The following is a 21741-nucleotide window of genomic DNA, read 5'->3' as shown; positions in this document are numbered from 1 at the left end:
CATTGCTTGCTTCAAATGCTTTCTTCCTCCTGTCCAAAGTTTTTCTGTTCCTCTTCGTTGTCCTCCCAGGGGAAAATGGAGTTTTAATGACCCAGCTCTTGCTGCCTTTACAAAGAGCAGTGCAAAAAGTAGAGGGAAAGGGTGGAACAGAGAGTGAGAAAATGTTCTTTTCTCTTGATCCAAACTGTTGGAGAAATGGAAGAATAAGAAATCAAAGTGAGGGAGGTGAAGCTGTGTCACAGGGTGCTCAGAGCAGCTGTGGCTGCCCCTGGATCCCTGGCAGTGCCCACAGCCAGGCTGGATGGGGCTTGGAGCAGCCTGGGACAGTGGGAGGTGTCCCTGCCCATGGTGACACTGGCTGGGCTTTCATGTCCCTTCCAACCCAAACCAGTCTGTGATTTGTTGGATGAAAATATAAAAAACTCTTTAGTCTAGAAAAAGAGGCATAAAAAGAATGAGTATCTGGAACTGCAGCAACCCCCTGTAATGGGAATAGGAAGCAAATGTTTCAGCAGTGCTGGTGATGAACCATTGGAGCAGCCTGGCAAAGGGAATATAGTGAATTTTCAATTTTCTGCACTTGGCAGTTGCAGATAGTCTCCGGCCAAATGCAAATTGTTGGATTCTGTAGAGATGTAATTCAGTGAAGTTTAATGGTCTGTGATATGAGGGGAGTTTAAATAATCAATGACTTGAAACCTCTTCCACTTTGCAGACCCCTGTTTATTTCCCCTGGAGATGAGAATCTCCATATAATGAGTTTGTCTACTGATAATGGGTTTGCTTTTATTTGAGGTAGTTTTGTAGGTCCTGTAGAAATTAGTCTGCTGATCCCTATGGTTTCATGGCCACAGCTTGGCAAGGATCCAAAGAAATGGTTTAAACAGCACTGGAATTATGTGAATGTGTATTTTTTATGTGTTCTTGAACAGGGAGCTCCAGGAGACAGGGAGTGAGGAGATCCTGGGAATGTCATGTTCACTTTTATGCTCCAGTGTGGGTTTTGGTCAGTAGAGGCAAAAAAGTCCACATGTTCCCGCAGTAATTAATCACAGCATCAGTTATTCCCAAATCTGATTTTTCTCTGTTGTTTGTATATCTGCACAGAACAGAATGTTTATGATTTTATAGCACCTGTTTTTTTGATGCAGCAGAGCTGGTATCTATAATAATACATTTAAATTCATCAAAATAACCTCTGCTCTTTTGAATTGCAAGTAACCATTTTTCTTTTCATCCCTTTCACCTGAGGTTCAGAGTAAATGAGTTTCCAAAGGCCACATTGAGTAGGTGGCTAAAATGCAGAGAGAACTTAAAGTTAATTTCCCTCCCATTGCTGTTTCAAAATGAAAGGGAAAAACAGGCATGGCTCCAAGCAGAAAAATTACATTAGCACTTATTTTTCTAGGAGATTGTCCCAGTTTTTTGTTCATGCAGTTGGATGGTTCCTGTTTACTGGCAGTGAGAAAAACAGCTCCCATTTTCTGGTTTTTCTTGCAGGGTGAGAAGGTGAACTACGAGAAGTTCAGGGTTTGGCTGCTGCACAACAAAGACGCTTTCACCTTCTCGCGGTGGCTGCTCTCAGGAGGGGTCTACGTGACCCTCACTGATGACAGTGACACCCCGACCTTCTACCAGACCCTGGCTGGAGTCACACACTGTGAGTAAAGGTGCTTCTTGTCCTGCACATCTCAAAAAAAAACCTTGCCAGAGTTCACAGGCAGAATCGTTGTTCATTGAATCCCCTGCTCCACCACGTTGGGTTCAGTGAGAGAAATTCCTTCTCTGAGCTCATCTGTTCTCTGCTTTCTGTGCTGGGATGTCAAATGTTGTGTACAAGGACACTGGGTTGTTATTTTTAAGAGATAATAATGCTGAGGCTACAACACTGCTGTAGAAGTTTGCTACCAAGCAAGCTAAAAAAAAAAAAAAGTATCTTCTGAAGTGGTTGGCTGGTAATACTGGGTTTATTTTTGGTCTATATAGTGGGTTGTAAAACTACTGAGAGACTTGAGAAAATAATATTTGTTTCAAAAATAAGTGTTACCTCTTAATTTGCTTCTCCAGTAAAATAAATAATATTCCTGGCATGTGGTAGAATTAACTTAAGAGAAGCATCCTCAGGAACTGTCTCCAGAGAAGAAGTGTTTCCTTATGTCTATGTTAACGTAAAAGAAGGAACAGCTGGTTTTTAAATTAAATCCAAAACCAAAAGGCTGATAAATGACACTTGATGTAGCAGTGTAGTGCAAACATCCATTCCATCCCTGAGGATCCCTGGGAGGAGGGAGTTGGTTGTGGGGGTGTCAGGGATCTGAGCAGTCTGGATGTGCTTCATGTGCTCTCATGGATTTTCCTCACAGGTGTCAGTGTGGCATTTAATCCTCTTGTGGGTGAGTTACTTAAAGCAACACACCCTTTTTATCCTCTTGGTTTTAAATATGGGCACTCAAACTCTTTTCTGACCATCTGAAATGAAAATGCATTATGAAGTCAGGAGTTTATAAGCAGGTAATTTATTTGCATTATATGAAAGGCTGCAAGGAGGCATTGAGGTTACAGAAAACCACTGAATATTCTGAGGCCTCACAGACAAGGTGGAGAGAGAGGAATGTGAAAAAAAACCTAACCCTCTGAGAGTTCTGGATTTCAGCTCTGGGAAAGATCTTGACCTGTGTCAAATTGAGATCTGCTCTTTTTTATGCTTTGAAATTGAAACTTTCAGAACTTTTTACTGGGCTTTTCACAGGTAGTGTATTTATACTGAAACTGAGGTTTGGAATAAAAAAATAACTTAAATGTAACAGCTACTGTTTTAATAGATTTTTTTAATATTTATTGTTGTTCTCAGTTCTGGTTTTGATATCTCTGTCACTGGTACCATCATGTCAGAGCTGGGATTGAACTTTTCAGTGAATTCCAGAAATACATGGAGCTGATGTGGTTATTGTCTACAGAATTGGAAAGTTCATGTGACAGTTATGTTTGGACCTCTAGATACAATTAAATTTTACTGAATTCCCTTGTGATTTACAACACTGTAGGAATCTCATCCAACACATGCAAAACTAAGGAAAATGTAAGTGCTTGAGCACTTGGAAGTAATTTCAGCCTAATCAGGTCACTCCAAAGATTAAGAAATTCAGTACAGAAGTATTTTTAACACAGCTGAATGTGTAAAATACTGAGAGCTGTTGAAGGCTTGTTCTTGTTTTTCCTGGGAGAATGGTTGCCTTTGGAAGGAGCAGGAAGTGAGATAATGTTTGGTAAACTGAGGCATACACCATAATACAGAGAAAGAGGGAAAGGTTTCCTTTTCTTCTGTTGTAAAATGCAAAGTAATTTGTGCCACTCCCTGGTGCAATCAGGAATTTCTGAGTCCTGCTGCATCTCCTGGCACAAGCCCCAGGCCCCCCTCCCCAGCCTTACCTCACACTCTGCTTCCCATCCAACTTCTTGGACAATATGTCACAGCCATAAAAACCAGCAGGGATAAAAATAGGGAAAGTTACTCCCTTTGATTTAGAAACAGCCCCCATTTCATGCAAGGCATCAGTGACTCCATTTAAATTTGCTTAATGAGCCAGTCTATCAGGGAAACAAAGGAATACTAATTTTTCATTTGTAAATAGCATTTGTTTTTGGTGTGCAGATGACTTTAATTACATTTCTCAACACATAATTAGAAATGAAATTTTAAAGTTGCAGGAAGTTGCACACACTTGCTGCTTTTAATCAAATTTTGTTCCATTTCACTTAAATCAGAAATATGAGTAATTTTATTTGAAACCTGCCAAAATAACTGGCCTTTGTTCCTAAAAAAGCAGTTTCAGGGATGTGGATTTGTCTTATACCTCAGGAGTGACCAGGTAGCAGTAGTTTGGATTTTCTCAGTTCTGTAGTATGATCATATGCATTTAAATTAATTTAATTTGTATTTTTTGAAGCCATCACATTGAACAGCACTGTGGTGGAGCCTGTAAATCCCACATTTCTGTCACACTGACTCAGGGGACACCTCATTGATTTCCTTCATTTAGCTGGAAATGTTTTTTCTGCTGCAGCATAGGTGCTGGTTGCCTTTTTTATATGCCATTTTGGTGTGACTCAGTGTCACGCAATGGGCTTAGATACTCAGGTTTTCAGCCCTTTTCCATGAGGAAAATAATTCGTTCATCAGGGTGCTGGTTTTGAACTGACAGAATATTTAATTTGTACTTCTTTGTCACCCAGTTCTTATGTCACTGAGCTCTCATTAAATAACATCCAAATTCCCCTTTGAATGGAAGAGACTCCTGTGTTGTCAGAAAAATTCCCGCAGTTCTTTCTGACAGCTCTCACCCACCGAGGTGCAGTTATGACTGCAATCAGTACAAATAATCCTGTTTTAGAATATCCATTTATCACTATTCAGTACAGTAAATGAGAGGAGCCCTGGGTAAACAGGCAGGGTGGCTGAAATGGAAGAGGCAGTTTGGGAAACAGCACGAAATCCAAGCTGAAGGTTGTGGAATGTTGTGCCAGAGCTGGGATTGTCAGCTCTGTGGGAGGATGCGATGGGAGGCTGAAAGCAGAATGCACTGAGGGGATCCCTTCGCTTTGCTGGCACTAAAAGGCTGCCTCTAAAATCCATCTTCTGGAGCTGGGACACCCACTCTGCCAACAGGCATGTGTGGAAGGCACTAGAAGACAATCCTGGAGATTTTGGCTCTGTTTGGAGGGCTGGTTTCATTCTGTGCTGCCTTTCCCACGTGTGAACTCATGTGCTGTGAGGAGCTGTGCTCTTGACACCTCCTTGTTCCCACCTTGGGGCACTGATAATCCTTATTCTGCTGCATGAACACCTGTGTGGCCATGTAGGACACACGCTCAAGGATCTCTCTTGGCTGAGCTTTTAACCTTCCCTTCCCTGCGTGTTTGTTTTGAATTAGGAAGAGCACAAAGATGAAAGTCTGACATCAGCCCAGGCCAATAAGTAAAAGCCTTGGTGTCACTTAATCTGTGTTTTACCACTTGTTATCCTCTTAGTTCCAGGCTATTTTATGTCTTGCAAAGCAGCTCTCGGTCCCAGAGTCTTCTGGGGGTTAATTTGGAAGGCACAAAGGAGAGTTTTTAGTGAGAAGCAGTGTTTGGTGGCAGTTTGGGCTCCTGCCTGGCCATGAAGAGCCCTCCCTGCCAGCAGGGGCTGGGGGCTGCCTGGAGCACGTCATGGTGAGCAGGGAAGCAATCCAAGCCCTGCTAAAATGTTGGGAATATGGTATGTTTCTGCTGCTGTGAGCCAGAGAGGATTGTACCCATAGGTGGGTAAATATTGAATTTTGGTCATATAGTGGAATACTTGGGGAATCCTGGTCGTATAAAGAATTGTAATAAGCAGTGGCTGAAATGCAAACATGCTTTTAAATCTTAAGGCAGAAGATTATTCATAGCTTGGTATCTATGGAATATTTTAGAGGGGCATTTTGTGAGAATGGCATTAACATGGGGGTTTAGTGTTTATCACTGCCATGCACCTGGCTGTTGATCAACGTTCTAAATTTAACTCATTTTTAGAAGTTTTACAGTTTTAGATTATATTTTGATTGAGAATGTTTATTTGTTCTTCCTTTACAAGAAGAGGACTGTGCTTCATTTGTACTTACTATCATCCCTCTGATTATATTGGTCTAATTCTTAGAGGATTGAACAAAAAAAAAAGTATTAATAGTTTCACAGATCTGGAAGTTTTTTAGTATTTCTAATGGGCAAGTGATGAGGGAGACATAAATCAGCATGTGGTAGTAAACTGCTTAAATTTCTCAGGTCCATCATGTCCATGTGACCTCAAATAATCATATCATGTATTTCATTAGCAAAATGAATAATTACTTGGCCTAGAAAGCCTGTGTGTCCTGAGGTTTTGGCCTATATAATGTATATAAAATACATCCTTTTAAGTAATCTGAATGAAAGCCCAATTTACAGTTTGATGTGATTTGAACAGCCATGAGGGAAAATATATGTATTTTGAAAAGATAAAATCTTTTATCTGTACAAAAGCTCTGTGGAATGTGGAGTTTTGTCATGCACATTGATATGTTTGGGTATTGAGTGTACTGTGCCTTTCCCATGCTTCATTTAACTTCAGTAACAAATATGATTATGTGTATAATCATAAATTGCCAGAGATTTTTTTTAGTTTGCACTCATGGAGGAATAGATGGTGCACTGCATATCCTGAGACTCATTTACAAGATTATGTGAAAACTTAGTCTGGAGAAATCAAATTATGCAACAGCTGCTGCTCAGCTGCAGTTGAACTTCCCTATGCTGCAATCCAAGAAATGCTGCTCCATTTATTCTGGTGCACTGGGCTGCGATTTGTTATAGCTGTCAAGGAGAAATATTCTTTTGTCACATTTTTACTCGTGGTTAACCTGATTTGTGTAAAGCTAATCAGTGCTAAGAATGTTATTTACTACATGGTTTTACTTTCTAAAGTGCTTGGCTCTTGTGCAGAAAATTAGTGCATTTGGGCTAGAATAAGAATGTAACACTTGTGCTAACACTTATCAGCTGTTCTTTTAAAGGTGATTATTTGAAAATTCTCTATCTTTAAGTGATCATGATGTCAGTTCAACCACTGTGAACAGAAACACAGACAAAATGCTTTCTGATAACTTTTATCTTCTGTGCTGAAATAATAAAACAATGGAGTTACCACTGTAGAAACATCTGTGAAGTACAAGCAAAAAAATCAGTATACTAACTTATACTATAGATATTCGAGAGATAGTCTTTAAAATATATATTCAAAATATTCTATACAAAATATTCTTTAAGTTCTTAATTACAAAAAATAAATATTGCACCTGCCAAAGGAAGGTTTCTACAGATTTACTCTTCAGTGAGGGCAATTTGAGCTTCCTGCTGGATTTTGAATATTCTCCGTGTTGCACCACTTGAAGAATGAAGTGCATCTCACACATTTGTTATTCTTCCTCCTTACAGAGGTGGATTAGAAGGAAGCAAAGTGATTTACATGGTCATGCACAAGAGAACATAAATAATGCTTTTGTGTTTGCTAATGAGAGCAGTAAGGTGGAAGTGAAATTCCTGTAAATGACAGCACAACCTCCCCTCTCCCATTGTTTGGGAAGGGGAAGATCCCTGGGATTCTCCTTACATCTATGATATTTCTGTGTGCTGATCTTTAAAGAAATAACTCCTCTATTCCTCTATCTAGATTTCTAGTAGAATAATATTCCTTCCTAAATTTGGATTGCTGCTTCCTCGTGTATTGGGGACAGACTTTCAGTAGGTGCTAGGACATGAGCTAATGGGTTTAAACTGAGAGTAGATGTGAGGGAGAAAGTTTTTGTGATGAGGTGGTGGATTCCTCATCCCTGGAAACATTCCAGGCCAGGTCTGCTGGAGCAACCTGATCCAGTGGAAGGTGTCCATGGAGGAGGAGGCTGGGGTGACCTTTAAAGGTCCCTTCCAACCCAAACAACTCTGTGATTACACCCCAGCCAAGAGCCAGGGGATGGTCAAACAGATCAAGGGATTGATCCATCTGGGAAGGAGGGGAGAGGAGAAAGGAAATGAGTTTTTCTTCTGGATCAGCTCTTCTCTCCCTGTGTGCATGCCCAGGAGCTGGCAGCGAAGCCCTGAGGGGCTGGGGTTGTCACCTCTGTCACTGCCCTGAAGGCACACAGGAAAGGGACACTTGTCACTGATGTCTCTTCTCCTGCTGGGCTGTCTAAAAACACCTTACAGGAAAATGCAAACCCTGTCCACTCCTCCAACTCCAGATATTTTATCCAGATTTCTCCACTCTCTCTGCTGCTGAGGGTAAGGGTTGTGTAAGTTTTGGTGCATCATGTGATGCTCCTGCTGGGCAGTTACCACTACTTCATACTCACTGCAGGTTACCTAAGTTACTATTTTAAGTAAATTACTGCCACTAATGACAGAAATGGGCAAAGAAATCAATAAAATTTCAATTTGACACAACTTTTGAGGTGGAGCCCTTCAGTTCTTAAGCCTCACAGGATTATTATTGTTTCTTTGGACTAAACCAGGCCAAATAGCTCAAGTTAAACCTATTAGAAAACTGGCATGGATTTAAAGGCTCAGAACCATCTGGGAATGAGATCACACATAGTGCTTCTTAATATAGACAGCTTTGTCATTACAGATCTATTTGAGAACCAATTAATTGGCACTGACCTAAAGCACTGTTGTGACACACTTGCATATGTAAAAAGGTTAAAAGTATTGTTGGGCAGAAATTTAATCTTCATATATATATATATTTATTAATTTATTTAATTTAAAGGATAAAGCATAAAGAGAGCATTTGTATAGAATGTTTTGAAGAAAAACAAGTTTTTCCTCTGGCTATTTTTATCCATCCTTGCTTAGCACCTTGTTTTATTTCTTAGGTTTGAGTTTTTTCCCCTTTTTAAATTGCCTTCTTAGTTCCTCTGCATTGTAGGCTTGTGTGACTATTCCTCAGTGTTTACTGTACATTAAATAATTATAAATAATTCTATAGTATAAATAATAAAGTGAAGCAAACTATTTTATATCTGGGAAAAAATAATGGTGAGAGACAACATTTAAATGCCACATTAAAATTTAGCCTTATTACTGTACAAAAAAGCTAAAGATTTCAAATACGAGTTTTTTCAGGGTAGCCAAGTGCTACATAATTATTTTCCATAAAAGATGTAGGATTTTTTTTTTAATGCTACTTTGCATCTTTTTTTGAGGATTTTAATACTGAATACCCAGGGAAATTAAGACACTGCACATCCAAGCTGCCTGTTCAAATCACCAAACAGGATTAAATGAAAAATGAAGAGGCTCTAACAGTGGGAAAAGTTCATTTCTGTGTTTCTAGACACTTGTGATGCTGTTATTGATGGTGACTCCTCAATGGCAAATAGGTGAGAGGATTCTGTGGCCAAAGAAGGTAATTTGGGTTTATTTCTGTTGCTTCTGCAGTGGAAGAATCTGACATCATCGACCTGGAGAAGCGATACTGGCTGCTGAAAGCTCAGTCCAGGACTGGACGCTTCGATTTGGAGACATTTGCCCCCTTAGTGTCCCCCCCAATCCATCAATCCCTGAGTGAAGGTATGGAGGGAGAGCAGGGAGGAAGCTCTGCTGCCTTCCAGCTGTCACGGCCTTGAAATTGTCTGTTCTGAAATGTCCTTTCAGCCCGAGGGACAGAACAACTTCACTGAGTTCTGAAAACTGGGAAAAGAGGGGAAATCTCTGTCTGTTGGGAGATCTGGAGTGCTGAAGGAGGTGTTGCATTGTTATCAGTTGGCAGGAAATATGTCAGATTTTATGTAGAAGGTGCCCTGTAGTTGTTTATAATTTTTTTCTTAAGATTCTGTGAAGACAAAATAAACTGCTGGCCCTGAATGAGGGAAAACCAAATGTTTTTATACTGACAAATGGGAGTTTCATCTATTGCATGACACCTCAGTGTGCAAGTCAGCTGGTGAATCATGCAGCCAATGCAGCACTCCTCCCTAACAGTGTAAATTAAGGAAGATTTTATTCAGGAGGCTCAGGAGATTTGCAGGTTGTTATTTCTACTGACAACCAAACTGGTCTGTCCAGCTGAAGTCACTCTGGTAATAACTGGAGTTGTCCAATTGCCATTTGCTGCATGACATGGGGACATTCAGGGACATTCCACTTGCACTCTGCAGTCCTGGGGTGACAAATTGTTTTATTACCAATGTGTTGGTAATTCTTTTATTACTGACAAGTGGCAGCAGTAAGTAACAAATGGGAAAGTCGCCTGCAATGGTAAAAAATCTGAATTTATGTCCAGTTCTGTAGGGATATATCCCCACATTCTTTTTTTCCTGAGTGTCTTTTATCTACTTAGTGATTTAAACTTACACAGCTGGTGGGGGAAAACTTCAATGTTTTCTGGTTGTTCTTTGCCTTCTGTGGAGTCATTGTTGCTATAAAAAAACAAACAAGTTATGGGATAAATAGTGCTGAATGATTTGAACTATTAAATGCTTTGAAGGCTGGTGGCTGCAGCTCTTACCTGAGGGCCAAGTTTGCAGTGCAGTTCAGTGATTTGCACAGGAATTTCTGCCAGGCACGTTGGAAGGTCTGGCCATACAGGTTCAGCTCCACTCTACATCAGTCATTACAAGGAGGGTGTGAGGAGCAGGCAGCTGTTCAGAATTCTTGATTACCTCCCCACCCCTGGCTGGATCAGCCATCCCTGAGACATCTAATTCACCTTTAAATGGTCTTAGTAGTGCTTAATTACCCTTATTACACTTAATGAGAATAAATGACAAGTGTTTGTACTTCTCCTTGCCCGTGTTCCCCATGAACCCCTCGTGGAGGTGCAGGGTGGCTCTCAGGTGCTGTAACAGGAGATGCTTTTGTGGTTTGCAGGTTTGTTTAATGCTTTTGATGAAAACCGAGACAATCACATAGATTTTAAAGAAATTTCCTGTGGGCTCTCAGCATGTTGCAGGGGACCCTTGGCAGAGAGACAGAAGTGTAAGTATGCAAAATTTAACTGTTAATTTGGGAGCAGTTTTTCAGTTTGAACAATGAGGTTTACTTGTTTTCACCTTTTGAGATTCTTTTTCCGCTGAACAAGTCTGTGAAAAGTGACTTTAAAAGTTAAAAAAACCCCAGGAATTTAAAATATCAAGGTTTCCTTTTATAAAGGATGATTAAACCTAATTTCATATATTTTACAGCTTATCAGTAGTTCCATGTAAATTATCTAACTGGGAAAAACTACATTTCAGAAGTGATTTTTCCAGTGTTCTGCATTTTGAGGCAGAAATGTGTATCTCAATATAGAAAGTGCAAACACTTAGCTACTCATTATCTATAATAGAAAACAAATGTCCTATTTGATTGTCTTGTGGTAAATAGCATGTTGTGGCTTTTCACTGCCCAGTTCCCAGCTGGCTCCCTGCAAGGTTCCTGTGTTTTGAAACACTTTTTGTTCCCTACTTCTCCAAAACCACATTGTTGCAACTTCCAAGCTGTAATTCCCTGGAAATTTCTGGATGCACATATGTTCCCTGCTAGGTCCCATCAGCAAGCACAGCAGAGGATTGCAGGGATGTGGATTTGAGTTTATTAAACACAGCTGCTCTGTTTCCTCACCTCCACACGTGCATCCCCCCTTCAGAACTGTCAGCACTGAATCAGCTGCTCAGGGACTGCAAGGAATAAAGAAAAGAAGAGTTGTGGAATGGTTCTAACAGCAAAGTCATTCCCTTTTTCCCTCAGTTTGCTTCAAGGTGTTTGACGTGGACCGCGATGGGGTCTTGTCTCGCACCGAGCTCAAGGACATGGTGGTGGCACTTTTAGAGGTCTGGAAAGACAACAGGACAGACAAAATACCTGTGAGTGGTGTCTGGGGGTTGGTTTCCTTCTGTTTCCTGAGCCACCCTTCCCAAGGAGGAATGTACATCATGGTTGGGTGGGGGTCAGTGAGGTACAGGCTCCCCCGAACCCCTCAGCTGGGCAGGGGGACAGGGGACTGTCCCTTGCCTTGCAGAGCTGTCACCTGCCCCAATCACAAGGACTGGTTAAATGTGTGTTCTGACCTGCCCAAATCCCAAGGTTTGGTTAAATGTGTGTTCTGACCTCTCAAAATCCCAAGGTTTGGTTAAATGTGTGTTCTGACCTCTCAAAATCCCAAGGTTTGGTTAAATGTGTGTTCTGACCTACCCAAATCCCAAGGTTTGGTTAGAATGTGTGTTCTGACCTGCCCAAAGCTCAATGGTTTGTCTATAATGTCTGTTCTTTTATATAAAGAAAGGTACAAAAGCACAGTTTTTCTATCTGGGAGCCCTTGGTTTGAATTACTGAGCGTTTCCAGCATCTCTTACAGTTTTATTTTTATTCTGAGCACATCCTGCTGGGAGACTTTAACTCTGATTTCTAATCCTTTTGTTGAAGGAGTTGGACATGGGTTTGTCTGAAATTGTGGAAGATATTTTACATGTGCATGATAACACAAAGGTAGGAATTTGCTGTTCTTTCTTTGTCGTTGTTATACCCCAATATCTTCAATTTATTTATAAGGAAGTGCTTTCTTTAGAACAGAGGTGTGTCAATAAAAGGATCTTTTTCAAGAAATGTCAGTTTTCTATTAAAATTTACCATGTTGTTCTGTGAAAGAATGTGTTTGAATTTTATAAGCCATTTTAATACATAAAGATAACCCAAAATGCATAACTAGATGAAATTAATTGGAAGCCTGCACTGTTTGCAAGGCTCTGCTTGCAAGCACCAGTTTTAAATCTGATGCCTGACTTCTTTTGTTTCCTGTTAAAATTGATCTTGAGAGAGAGTGCAGAAGTTTTATCTTATATTTTATGCTGTGTCAAGACACATTATCCTCCTATGGAAGCAGCTGTCATGACACAGCAGAAAGTCCTGGTAGTTTATATTGTGCTTTAAGTGTAGCTGGGTGTAAATCTATAATTATCTGTAATTCTCCTTGCTCTTTGGAAACAGGAGATTTGGAGATATCCACAAAAAATATTGTTGAAGTTGCTTCCATTATTTCATCCTTTGCTTCACTAATTGGGAAGAATGTCTGGAAACGATAAATAATTTATGAAAAACTATAAAGAATGTCTAGAAATGCTTAATTACGTGTGTGAATAGTTGTCTTGTATGCTTGTACTCCAACAAAGTGGTGGGCAAATACTTTATTGTAATTCTTTAATTGCCAAAGAAGTGGAAATTGTGGCTTCTCTCTGTTTCATCCTTTGAGGTTTTTATTGTTTGGCTTCTTGAAAAAAAGGGTCATTTATAAGCAAGTGTACAGCAGTCCTGATTCCACAAAGAGTTAAAAAATAAGACTTTGGTCTTCAGAATATTTTTTTAGTGGCATCATCAGTGTAGTGCTGGAAAGAGCTGATGTTGCAGTAATTACATAAATTATTTAACCTCTTTTCATGTGTTAGCTTTGACCTGGGTTAACTCTGGAGAAAATGGTCTGTAAGGAGAGACAGAGTAACTGCCAGTGCTGTAAAATTGGCTCTGAATTGTATTGCCAGATAAAAAAATCAGAGTGATCCCTTCACTGACTCAGAGATCCCTCTGCCATGGTCAGTGTTCCCCCCTGTGCCTTGGCAGCTGATGAGGAGTGAATGGGATTTGTGTTGTCAGGGGAGGTCACAGGGGCCTGCTGACCCAAACTGGATTTGCCAAATCTCAGAGGAGGATGTGGCTGTGTGAGGGGCTGCAGGTGATGGAGAGCTTCCACACTGGGCACTGCTCACCCTCTGCACTCTGAGCTCTTCAGTTCTCTAGGCTGCCTGTGCTATGCTAGAACTGGAATTTTTTTTCTTTTACTGGATCAAATTTTATTTCAATAGTGATAGATGCCAATTTTTATCAATTCCCTGGTTTTGTCCTGCCTTGCATCAGACAGATAATGAGCATTTTACCAGAACCAGGTTCATGTTTTGATGGTTTTCCCCTTTCCTTCTCCTCCCTTCCAGCTTGGACACCTTACTCTGGAAGACTACCAGATATGGAGTGTGAAGAGTGCTCTTGCCAATGAATTTTTGAATCTGCTTTTTCAGGTATGTTTAGGGGAAATCCAAGGTTGTAATTTACAGTAATTAACTGCTGAGCTTTCTGCATGGCCATGAAGTGCAGCCTCAGCATTTGTGTGCACAGGAGGGGATGTGGCTTTGCAGCTCTGGGCTGCTGTGGCAGAAGGATTCTCTCTTTGATTGTTGTTCTTGCAGTGCACAGACATGCCCAAAGCCTCATCTGTTCAAGAGAGCCTGGTGCACTGTTCAGAAAATGAAATTTGGAGTGCAACAGCAATTATGTTTTCCATTAGACAAAGGCTGTGTTTGAAATGATTTTTGTGGCAAATCTTTGCCAAGAAAGTAACCCAGGGAATGAGAAAAAAATCGCTAATTCTTTCCTTTTTCATTTTACAACCAGTTTCCCTTTACATTTTCTGTTAAGGCCCTCTAAGGTGCCTCTCATTGCTTCCTTAATGAAGCAGTCCTGGAAAGCTGGGATGTCCTATCACTGTTCACTTGCAGAAGCTGAGGATTAAGTATGTGCTGAATTGGGTTTTAATTGAGCTTGAATTGGATTTTTCTAAATCCTTGAAAGCCATATTTTAGCTCTGGCTTGCTTTGTGCAGAAAATAACCCTAAAGAGTATTTTCATCCACTACAGTTTGTTCCTTACCTGTTTTCCTTTGAGGTTGATACTTGGAATTTAAATAATAATAAGAATAATCCTAATTGGCCTGTGACTACTTTATAAATTGCATTTTGAATGATACTTTCCCAAGAGCTTCAGGGTGACTGAGTGAGAGTATCCTGAGGCAACCAGCTACACCACAGCTGGAAAGAATAACACCAGAAAGTTCTTCAAATTCATTTTATCTCTAATTACATCAAGTTTGCTGAAGTTGCAGCCTTCTCCAGAAGGGCTGTCTTTATTTTTGACCTGTCTGGCATCAAATATTCCCTCATAACTAAATATTGATGAACTAACAAATATCCCTGCAATCTTGACAAAGAATGAATGAGGATGTAATAAATCTCTCTTAATGCTGATTACACATCACCAATGTTGCACATTGCTCATTGGAAGTCTCATTTACAATGTTTTTTTCCTCCTGGCATAGCTGCTGTGTTTTCATTTTAGATTTTAATCTCATTTTTTTTTCTTTTTTTGATAACTTTATCATGTAAAGCACAGGGCAGAGTCTGCCATTGATTTATCTGGGCATTTATTTGAGGCGCCATGTGCCTCATCTGCAGACAGAAAAGCCAAATATTCTGAGTGGAAAGCTTGTCAACAAATGGGCTTGTTTGCAGAGGGGTTGGTTTATCTGAAGAATCTCATTTTAGATACACAAATTTAAAAAGAAACACCAGACCCAGCTGTGTTGTGTGTGCTGGAAAATCTGTTGCTCCCCCCTGGCTAATGGCCTTTGTTTCATTCAAAATGTGAAATGGTCTCTCTCACTGAAATATAAATTTAAATAAGACATCTTAGCAGTGATTAGAAATCTCCAGCTGAGATACAAATTGATAGCCTCAAAAGAGACAGAAGGAGAAGACTGTAAATCATGGGGGGAGCAGCAAAACCATCTGGGAGGGTCGAGAGCTGCCCCTGCTCCTGGCAGGTTCCTGAGGAGCCCTTCCCTCCTCTCCTGTCCAGCCTTACTGGGAAGGGAGTGCAGTGGGAGCCCTCTGACACTGGTTTGTACTGGGAATAAAGCCCCACCCAGGCAGCTGCCCAGGAGATGGGCCCTTGTCCTTTGAGTTCACTTCAAAACTAAATCAAAAAAAAGAGAAACAGCACCAAACGTCCAGAGAATGCCCTGACCTTTGCAGAGTGGTTTTGGCTGTGGTTTGGGTTGGTTGTTCTGCTTTGAACTTCTCCCTCAGCCTCTCCAGTGCTTGTTTCCCTTTCAATCCCATCTAGAACCACTCATTCCCAGTTTGGTTTTTTTTTTCCATTTCAATTCTTTTTTAGTTCATCCTCTTCCAACCACTTGCATTCTCCCAGTTCCTCATTCCCTCTCCCCAGCACACCCAGACATCCTCATTTGTGTATCTGACCCACTGCAGTCCTGGGCTCTGTCACAGCCTGAAAATAATGAACACTGCTTTGCTCTTCACCTCACCATTTCTCTTGGGGCATTTGACATTCTTGGTGCTTTTGTCTTAACAGTGGGGACAAGCTGGGAATCTCACAGCTCAAAAGACTTTTTTATTAGTGATTTATTCAATTTTAAATAATCTTGCTCCATTATTAAATGATGGAAAGTCTCATCTGAGTTGTTTATTTTCTTTTATGTGCTCATTAATAAGAATTTATTTCTTTTTCCAGGTGTGTCACATAGTTCTGGGACTGCGACCTGCCACCCCAGAGGAGGAAGGACAGATTATTAGGTGTGTGCTTTGCACAGAAGCTTAAATGGCTTTCAGATCCACCTTTGAGTATTTTCAAAAGATCTGGAAATTCCCTGTTTGAGCTAAAAATTCCCATTCTCTCTGTGCAGAGGCTGGTTGGAAAGAGAGAGCAGGTATGGCCTACAGCCAGGGCACAACTGGTTTCTCATTGCTATGCCCTGGTGGCACCAGTGGAAAGAATATGTCAAATATGTAAGTAGAATAATAATAATAATAATAATAATCGATACTGAAGAAGTGATTTCTTGTCTTTCTGAATGTGTTGATGGAAAAAACAGTGTGGAGGAAATGACTGCTGAACCAGTAATGCTCAGAATTGAGCATCTCCTGTCTCTTGGTGGAAAATAATTGTTCTGCTGAATCATTGTTATGTGGGGAGCTTTGCACTGTAATTTCATTAAATGATCATCTCTTTCATCATTCCTGCATCTTAAGATTATTTTTGAATAAAAACCATGCTCACAGGAGCATTTATTTCACATTTTCTCATCCATCTGATAATAAAGCTGTCCACTTTGGGTTTGGCCACAAATACACTCTGAATTTTCTAGACAAAGGAGGAAATTGCTACAATTTGCTTTAGAGGCAATGGCAAAAAGTAGTCTAATACCAAATCAAAAGAGCTGTACTAAAACTTTTTAGATACAGGGTGCTCTTTAATACCCTTTAATTAAAGTATTTTAGCTAAAGCACCACTGAATTGTACAAAATACAGAATGTTTAATAAAATGTAATTGGAGTTAAATATTATTTGCAGGCTAAACAAGTGAGATAAACCTCTCAAAAGAGTTTTTATGCCCTCATAAGTAAATTATTTGTTTTATAAAAGCAAATAGCTGAAAGTACTCAGACAACTAACCTTGTAATGACCATCATTCTTTGTGCACAATGAATTGGCCAAGTGAGGGTTTAAATGCCAGAAATGCCAGGTAATTTGATCCTTACCCTGGTGTGAGTGCTCAGATGTGCACAGGATTTTATCCCTAATCCTTTGCATAATGGCACAAGGCCATTACTCACTGCACTTCTCAAACAAAAATCAAAAACCACCAGAATTTCTGTGAAAATGCTGCAGGTTTGAGGGAAAAAGATGTGATTTTTGTTGTTGTGCTTGCTCTTCTCATTTAAGTCTTCAAATATTTGCAGTCTGTAATTACAGCTGTTTAAAACCAGGTATATTTTTATGTATCTAGGTAGGGAAATAATTTTGGAATTCTGACTCTGGGCAGAATGGTTTATTTGATTATTTCAACAATTCTGGGAGTTGATTTCTGCTGATTTTTTTTTATTTGTACATGTAGAAAGCATTTTTCCTTCAGCAAATCCTGTGATGTGCAAAAGCAGTTACAGAACTGTGAATTTTTGGTGGCTGGTTTGACTGATCTTTGATCTTGGCTCATAATTAACTTTTTCTCTTTCTTCCCACGTCTAGGATGCAAACCCAGTTGTGATAGAGCCTTCATCTGTCTTGAGTGGAGGTAAGAATCCCCTGGTAGCTGCTGCAGCCAATACCCCAGAACAGGGAGAAGACAAAATGGGAGGTCTTAATGGCTTCAGTGCACCAGAAGAAAAGTTTTCAGATAATATTTCCACTGCCTCAGAAGCCTCAGAGTCCACCAGCAGCAGTAAGCATCTTATTTCCTTGGAGGTTTAATGTAGAACAGCTTTTGGGAAAACTGCACACTGCATGGACCTCTCCAACTGGAGACATAGCACAGCTTGCATTGCAGGGCTCTTAGGATTTTTTTTTTAATTTTTTAGGAATTTTGGTGGATTTTTTTTTTATTTTTAAAATAATTTTTTAATAGTTTTTAGAATTATTTGAATTTTTTTAGAGTTTTTAAATGATTTTTAAAGAATTTTTAAAGGATTTTTTGATCTGTGGTAGCTAAACACAAAAATCTTGTTTCACAGCAGTTCATCTGTTATGCTGGGATTCATTTCCAGAATTATTTTCAAGGTATTTTTTTGTCCTATGGTTTATTTTCTGAGTGGATTTTTTTCCCCCCGCCTCCACTTTCACATTAAGTTGTTTTAAGCTGGTCAATCCTATACTCTGCCATGCAATGTAGGGAAGGTACAGCAAAAAACCATGAGGAAAAGCACAGTTGTACTTTTACAGGCATGTGATTTAAATTTGAATGAGTTTCTGCAGCTCCTAAGAGCCATCTTTGTGAAGGAAAAGATTTTTAGGAGTTCTTGTGAGAATTGGAGATATTTTTTTTTTCTTGTAAGGCGGCTGAAGGCTGCATCTGATACTTTAAAATCATAGTTTAAATTGAAATTAGGTAAATTACTGTGATGTTTTTGTGTATAGGGGATGGGGAAAACGAAGGCTAGAGAGACAAGGGTTCTTTCTTTTTATTTTTATTGAAATTTCCATTTAGTTCTGCATGACCAAAGCAGCTTCTGTAAGAATAAAACCATTTGCTTTTTCAAGGAAAAATAAAACTAGACATTATTTGATATATCTTCAGTTCTGTATATGAGTTTTTTAGGAGTTTGATATTCAGACATCCAGACAACAAAATGCTCACCACATTTGCTCATGCAAAGCTGGTTAGGCTGTTTCAGAGCTGTGTTTGTGTAGTCACAATATAAAATATATAAAATACACTATAAAATTATAAATCCCTTTCTGAGAGAGAATAGATTTATCCCTCTGGAGGTGGAAGAGTTGCATGTTTCACTGAAGGATGCAGGGCAGCAAACTTGATATTTTTGAAAGCAAGGATACAAGAGCGTGACTCATTCCTTTGTGGTTTATGGCATCAGGAGCTGAATTATTTCTGTTTTTTCTCCCGCTTTGTGCTCAGATACTCTGTACCCTGGCACCCCAGGCTCTGAGGTGAGCTTTGCAAGGCAGCACAACACTTCAGACAATAACAACCAGTGTTTCCTTGGCTCCAATGGGAATGCTCTGCTCCAGCTGAACCCCCAGAAACCAGGAGCTATTGATAACCAGCCCCTTGTCACTCAGGAGCCAGTCAAGGTAAAGGCAGCCAAGGCATGGCAACAGAGAAAAAGCATCTTTAGCTCTCTTTTATCACAGCTTTTATATGGTGGTTTTTTTCAGCTTTATTCTGGATCAATGCTGCTCTGTCATACAGCAAAATTTAGGTTTCTTACTCAAATTCTAAGAGGGAAAATTGTGTTCTGCTTCTACAGCTCTCTTGTGTTTTGTGAGAAAAGAAACATTCAAAATATTCTTACACTTGGAAAGGTATTTATGAAAAGACAGCTTGCAGCATGAAATGTAAAATACTTTGATAACCAAACACTTCAGCATTTCCATCTAAATATGAATTTACTGCTGCTGCATAACAATATAGTAAAACAAAACTGATAGTTTTTGCAGTATGAGTGCAAATGGAACACAGAGCAGCAGCATCAATGCTGAGCAGTGCTGAGAGATGGGATTTTTCTATTCAGAGTTGTTGGCGTAGGGGACATGAGCAAAACACATGAATTTTATACTGCACACGCTTTTGGAGAACCAGTAAATAATGAGACTTGAACGTTAATTACTGTTACATTTAACTACCATCTCTCAGTGTGAAAAGCAGCTGCTAATTGTTACTTAGAAGTCTTTTAATAATTAAAGAGTGTTCATGAACTAAAATCATTGTGGCCATGTACTCATTTCTCTACTTGAGATGTGACAAAACCCTTTTATTTTTTTTTTTTTTTAAAGGCTGCATCATTAACTATGGAGGGTGGAAGGTTGAAGAGATCTCCACAGCTGGTGGAAGGAAAGGACTATGTCATGGTGCCAGAACCAGTTTGGAGAGCACTTTACCACTGGTATGGAGCAAACCTGTCCTTGCCCAGACCGGTGAGTTGTGATTTTAGAGCCTTTTTAACAACCAGATTTGTCCAGTGGTATAAGGTAACCTCTTAGAGTCATCTCCCACTTCATCCTGTGTCTGGAAGAGCAAACTGGGGAAAATAACTCACCACAAACTGGTCAGCTAAAAGGCTTGGCATCAAAACTCCCACCTTTAAGGCTGAGTTAAAAAGCTAAAAAATGAAAAGTGGCACCCCTGCAGCTCTGAAAACCTGTTCCTTCTCTCTGGAATGTCGTGAAGTGGGGGGAAGGCAACAATTGCTCCTTCAGGTTGAGCATCACAGAAACACAATGTGCAGAGCTGGGGGAAGACTCAAAAGCAGCTGGCAGTAGGTGAGTCCAGGAAAAAGAGCAAGCCAGGACTCTCCTCTGGCAGAATGGCTGCTCAGGAGCACCTGGGAGCTGGAGCTGCAGGAATCTGCTCACTTGGAAACGTTGGGAACTTTTTCTTCCTTTTCTCTTGAGCGTATTTATGCCACAGAGTGGTTGCTTTGTTCTGCGTCAGGTAGTCCCTTGTAGGAGATGCACTTAAAAAAAGGATATAGGGGGATTTTTGTGCTGGTAGCAATAGGTTTTTGGTGGTTGGTGTCACAAACATGCAGTGTCACAGATGGAACAGGATTATATTTTTGACAATTTGGTCTGTTGGCTCTAGTGCAGACAATTATTTTACGGGGAAAAATCACTGGCTTCTTACCTCCTCCCACACATTCTCCATGGAAACAAACACCTTTCATGATCCAGAAAAGGCCACATCACTTTATACACAAAGTAATGTGCTTTTTTTCCCTCAGAAAATGTCATCACCATTGTTTTTGTTGTAGCAGAAGTTGAATACTGTGGCACTTCAGTGTGGTACGTTCCTTCTCACAGCTTGAGCTGTTTTCTTCTGCTTCACATGGTCACAAAAAGACTGAACGTTCCTTCCATTTCTGGTTGTATATTTGGACAGATCTAAGTGGCAAAATCTTCGTAGAAATGGTAGCTGAAAAGCTGCAAAATATATTTTGGGGTAATTTCAGCTTTTTCTGTCAATGCAGCAAAATGCAACAGAAGTAGGTTGCAGCCTGTTTGTACAATATGAAGGTTTTAAGCAAATCCTGTGGTTCACAAAGTTCAAACCAAATGTCTTATCCTGCATTTGTCAGTTCTTTCAACAGCTGTGAAACTTTTATGTGGAAGTATTACACGCTGAGTGGAATTAATGAGGTTCATTGTGGATTCACATATATTCCAGGAATTATAAAAATATTCTTTCCATGCTGTGGTGCAGAGAGCCATGCTGCACTAAATAAGGTGTTTGCTTTTGACAACCTGAAGCTAATAAGCTCCAAAAAGTGCTTAGGAATCAGGAAATTGTCATTCCTGGGGATATTTGCCTAAAACCCCACGAGAAGTTCGGATTTTTTTGTCTCCTCATAAAAGAATTTGGCTTTTTAATTATTTAATCACTTTTTAATGATCGAATCGCTCCTGATTTTATTGCTATTCCCTCCACACTCGCGAGGTGAGTCTGTAAAATGTTCCACACGTGTTTTGCAGGTGATCAAGAACAGCAAGACCAACGTGCCAGAGCTGGAGCTGTTCCCTCGCTACCTGCTGTTCCTGCGGCAGCAGCCGGCCACGCGCACCCAGCAGTCCAACGTCTGGGTCAATATGGGTATGATGAGCCTCAGAATGTTCCCTCAGCATTTGCCCAGAGGTAACTTAAGAATGCAGCAAGAACCACCACCCCCTGTGCAGTTTCTAGGCCAGCCCAGGCTGGGGGAGCTCCCTGCGCTGTGCTCGTGCTCCAGCTCAATCGCCCCACGGTGCAATTGGCACTCGGGAGCATCCAGGGCTCCCCTGCTCTCTGCTCAAAGGCAAAGGCAGCAGGGACCATTTGCAGGGCCTTCCCCTGCCCTCTCCTCAAGGGAAGGGCCAGCAGGG

General features: G+C 40.3%; 1 protein-coding gene across 5 annotated transcripts in view; it reads left to right on the top strand.

Moving 5' to 3' along the window:
• Window positions 1–21741, top strand: part of USP32 (ubiquitin specific peptidase 32) — a 61743-nt gene that overhangs the window by 24909 nt on the left and 15093 nt on the right. For 2 of the 5 annotated variants that reach the window (XM_077787576.2, XM_085557215.1), the window contains exons 5-16: window positions 1501–1660; window positions 8992–9123; window positions 10423–10530; window positions 11281–11396; window positions 11956–12018; window positions 13512–13595; window positions 15883–15944; window positions 16055–16157; window positions 17398–17590; window positions 18782–18957; window positions 19660–19800; window positions 21355–21472. In XM_077787576.2, coding sequence (XP_077643702.2) covers window positions 1501–1660; window positions 8992–9123; window positions 10423–10530; window positions 11281–11396; window positions 11956–12018; window positions 13512–13595; window positions 15883–15944; window positions 16055–16157; window positions 17398–17590; window positions 18782–18957; window positions 19660–19800; window positions 21355–21472 — 1456 coding nt within the window. Of the gene's footprint in view, window positions 1–1500; window positions 1661–8991; window positions 9124–10422; window positions 10531–11280; window positions 11397–11955; window positions 12019–13511; window positions 13596–15882; window positions 15945–16054; window positions 16158–17397; window positions 17591–18781; window positions 18958–19659; window positions 19801–21354; window positions 21515–21741 lie in introns of all 5 variants that reach the window. The other 3 variants (XM_077787575.2, XM_085557214.1, XM_085557217.1) reach the window with 2 other exon arrangements.

Source organism: Lonchura striata, chromosome 19 (genome assembly GCF_050655825.1).
Source record: "Lonchura striata isolate lonStrDom1 chromosome 19, ASM5065582v1, whole genome shotgun sequence".
Lineage (NCBI taxonomy): Eukaryota > Metazoa > Chordata > Aves > Passeriformes > Estrildidae > Lonchura > Lonchura striata.
This window is presented reverse-complemented; position numbering and strand designations above follow the sequence as displayed.